The 2,223-nt window shown below is 54.0% G+C and overlaps 1 protein-coding gene across 1 annotated transcript in view; it reads right to left on the minus strand.

Moving 5' to 3' along the window:
- MAVS (mitochondrial antiviral signaling protein) overlaps positions 1–2,223 on the minus strand; it is an 11,087-nt gene that overhangs the window by 1,850 nt on the left and 7,014 nt on the right. Inside the window, exon 5 of the mRNA XM_026648144.1 lies at positions 1,341–1,678. Within this exon, the coding sequence (XP_026503929.1) occupies positions 1,341–1,678 (338 nt within the window). The remainder of the gene's footprint in view (positions 1–1,340; positions 1,679–2,223) is intronic.

Here is a 2,223-nt window from a genome sequence, read left to right on the forward strand (position 1 = left end):
GTGTGTGTGTGTGTGTGTGTGTGTGTGTGTGTGTGTGTGTGTGTGTGACAGAGATAGTGTGTGTGCTGGCTGCTGGGGAAAGCCATGCACTGTCTCTTTAAGACACTCACTGTACGCTCTGAGGCCTCCTGAGCCAGGCTGTTCCCTCTGCCCTGCTCTGCGGAGATGGGGTACAGGGGCTGGGGGAGGGGGACACCCTTTCATCAGCATCCTCCTCCCCCCCATCCCACCCCCGCTCTGCACAGCCAGCAGGAGGATCCCGGGAGTAGCTGCAGGATGGAGCAACGTGGGGGGAGGGGCACCTGAACACAGGCTGCCGGCTGTGCCCACTCTGCTAATCAGCTGGGCGGCATTTGAATCTCTCCTGCGCGGTCGCCCAAGTGCGCAGCTTACAGGGAACATAGGTCGTAGCTAGCTCCCCTTGGCTGAGGGACGGGAAGAGGAGTTATCAGGGCTCTGGAGGACCCTTTGGGCTGGGGAGGGTGAGGAAAAGGTGGAAGAAGGGTAGATAAACTGAGGGGGGGGGGGGGACTGAGACACTAGCCACTAAAACGAGCACAAGGCTGGAGGGACTGATTTACAAACAAAGGGGAGAAGAGTTAACGGGCAGCTTGGCTGGGGCAAATCTCCACTTCCCTTGTCTGGAAACAGGGTCTTGCCCCATGGCAGCCACACCAACGGCTGCAATCGGGGCCACTTCCAAGCGTAGACAAGGCCCTGGGGACAGCCAGGAGGGAGGTTCGACACCTGATCCAACAAACATTTGCAAACTGTAACCACCAAGGTGGGAGGGGAAGTATTCAGTGCAATGCGCAGGAGTCTAACCAGGAGGGTTGGGATGAAGTTAAGAAGATGAAATTCCAGGCTGTCGAAGGGAAAGCTTCCTAACGGTGAGATCTACCTGCCAAGGGAAGTGGGGGAGGCCCCATCATTTTGGACACAGAAGACTGTACAAGCCACTACAGTATGCAATCTTGTTTACTCCCCTATGCCAAGGGATAGATTAGGTGACCTACAAAACAGGCCTTGCCAATCTTTGGGGTATGAGAGTCTTTCCACCGACTTCAGTGGGCTTTGGCTCAAGCCCTTCATAGCCACGATTACGGACTGTGCTGCCCGATTCTACCATTAGAACCTCACTCGGTTTAAACAAAGCTCTGGGACGGGGCAAGGAGAATGGAGAGAAAAAACCTGCAGAAAGGGTCCAGGCTAAAGGAGTTTGTTTGGCAGGATCTCTCTGAAAGGCTACGGTTCTGCGGGAGACAGTAGCTCGGGCAGCACAAGACCATTTGGGGGCGTTGTGTACAACAGGATCAAGGTGAACACACGTGACAACCTACGTTCTCCTTTGGCATGGAGGTGCTGCTGCTGTCTGTGTCTCTCGTTGGCAGTTCGCGCTCTTGGACGGGAGATTTCAGCTCATCCAGGTCACTGTTGAATGCTGGCCCTGACGGGTCAGAAGGCAATCCAGGCGAACTAGGTGGAATCACAGCAGTAGAGGAGAAGCCACTAAGGTCAGAGAATTCCACAGCAGGCCTGGCATTGGACAGCTTGAGAACTCTAGTCGTACTGGGATGGATGGGGGAACCGGTTGGAAGAACATTGCTGGGCCCAGGAGTTGAAGCTGGGTGTAGCACGTGAGCTGCAGGAGCTGGAATCTGGACTTTGCTTTGAGGATCTGGAGGGGAACAAGGCACAATGTGTATTAATCAGGATGTGTGAAATGAATGGGAATTGTAAGCTCCTTCCCCCCCCATACACACAATATTTCACTATTAACAATGGGAAAGTCCCAGTTCAAGGGAGGGGGTAGTCTCCACAGTAGAAGGAGTCTCTCTTATCTGGTGCCTCTTTATGAAGCCATGTTTCTTGGTTTCCTTGTACAGGGGGGAAAATGTTATACCTGCTCCAAACAAAAAGGGAGGGGAGGAGGTCATTCTGCATTAGGACTGCCAAACATGAAGTGCATTGTTAACAAACCATGTGTGCAACAGGGGTCTGAGCCAAAGGGCCCTGATGTCAATGGAAAGACGCCCCCCAGTGACTTCAGAGAGCTTTGGAGCAGGTCCATGAAAGAGACTGGGAGTGTGACTGTGGGGCACAGGGTGATGGGTCTAACGCGGAGGTTCTCAAACTTCACTGCACCGTGACCCCTTCTGACAACAAAAATTACTACAGGACCCCAGGAGAGGGGACCGAAGCCTAAGCCCGCCCAAGCCCCGC

Source organism: Terrapene carolina, unplaced genomic scaffold (assembly GCF_002925995.2).
Source record: "Terrapene carolina triunguis isolate 2854851 unplaced genomic scaffold, T_m_triunguis-2.0 Scaffold66, whole genome shotgun sequence".
Taxonomy (NCBI): domain Eukaryota; kingdom Metazoa; phylum Chordata; order Testudines; family Emydidae; genus Terrapene; species Terrapene triunguis.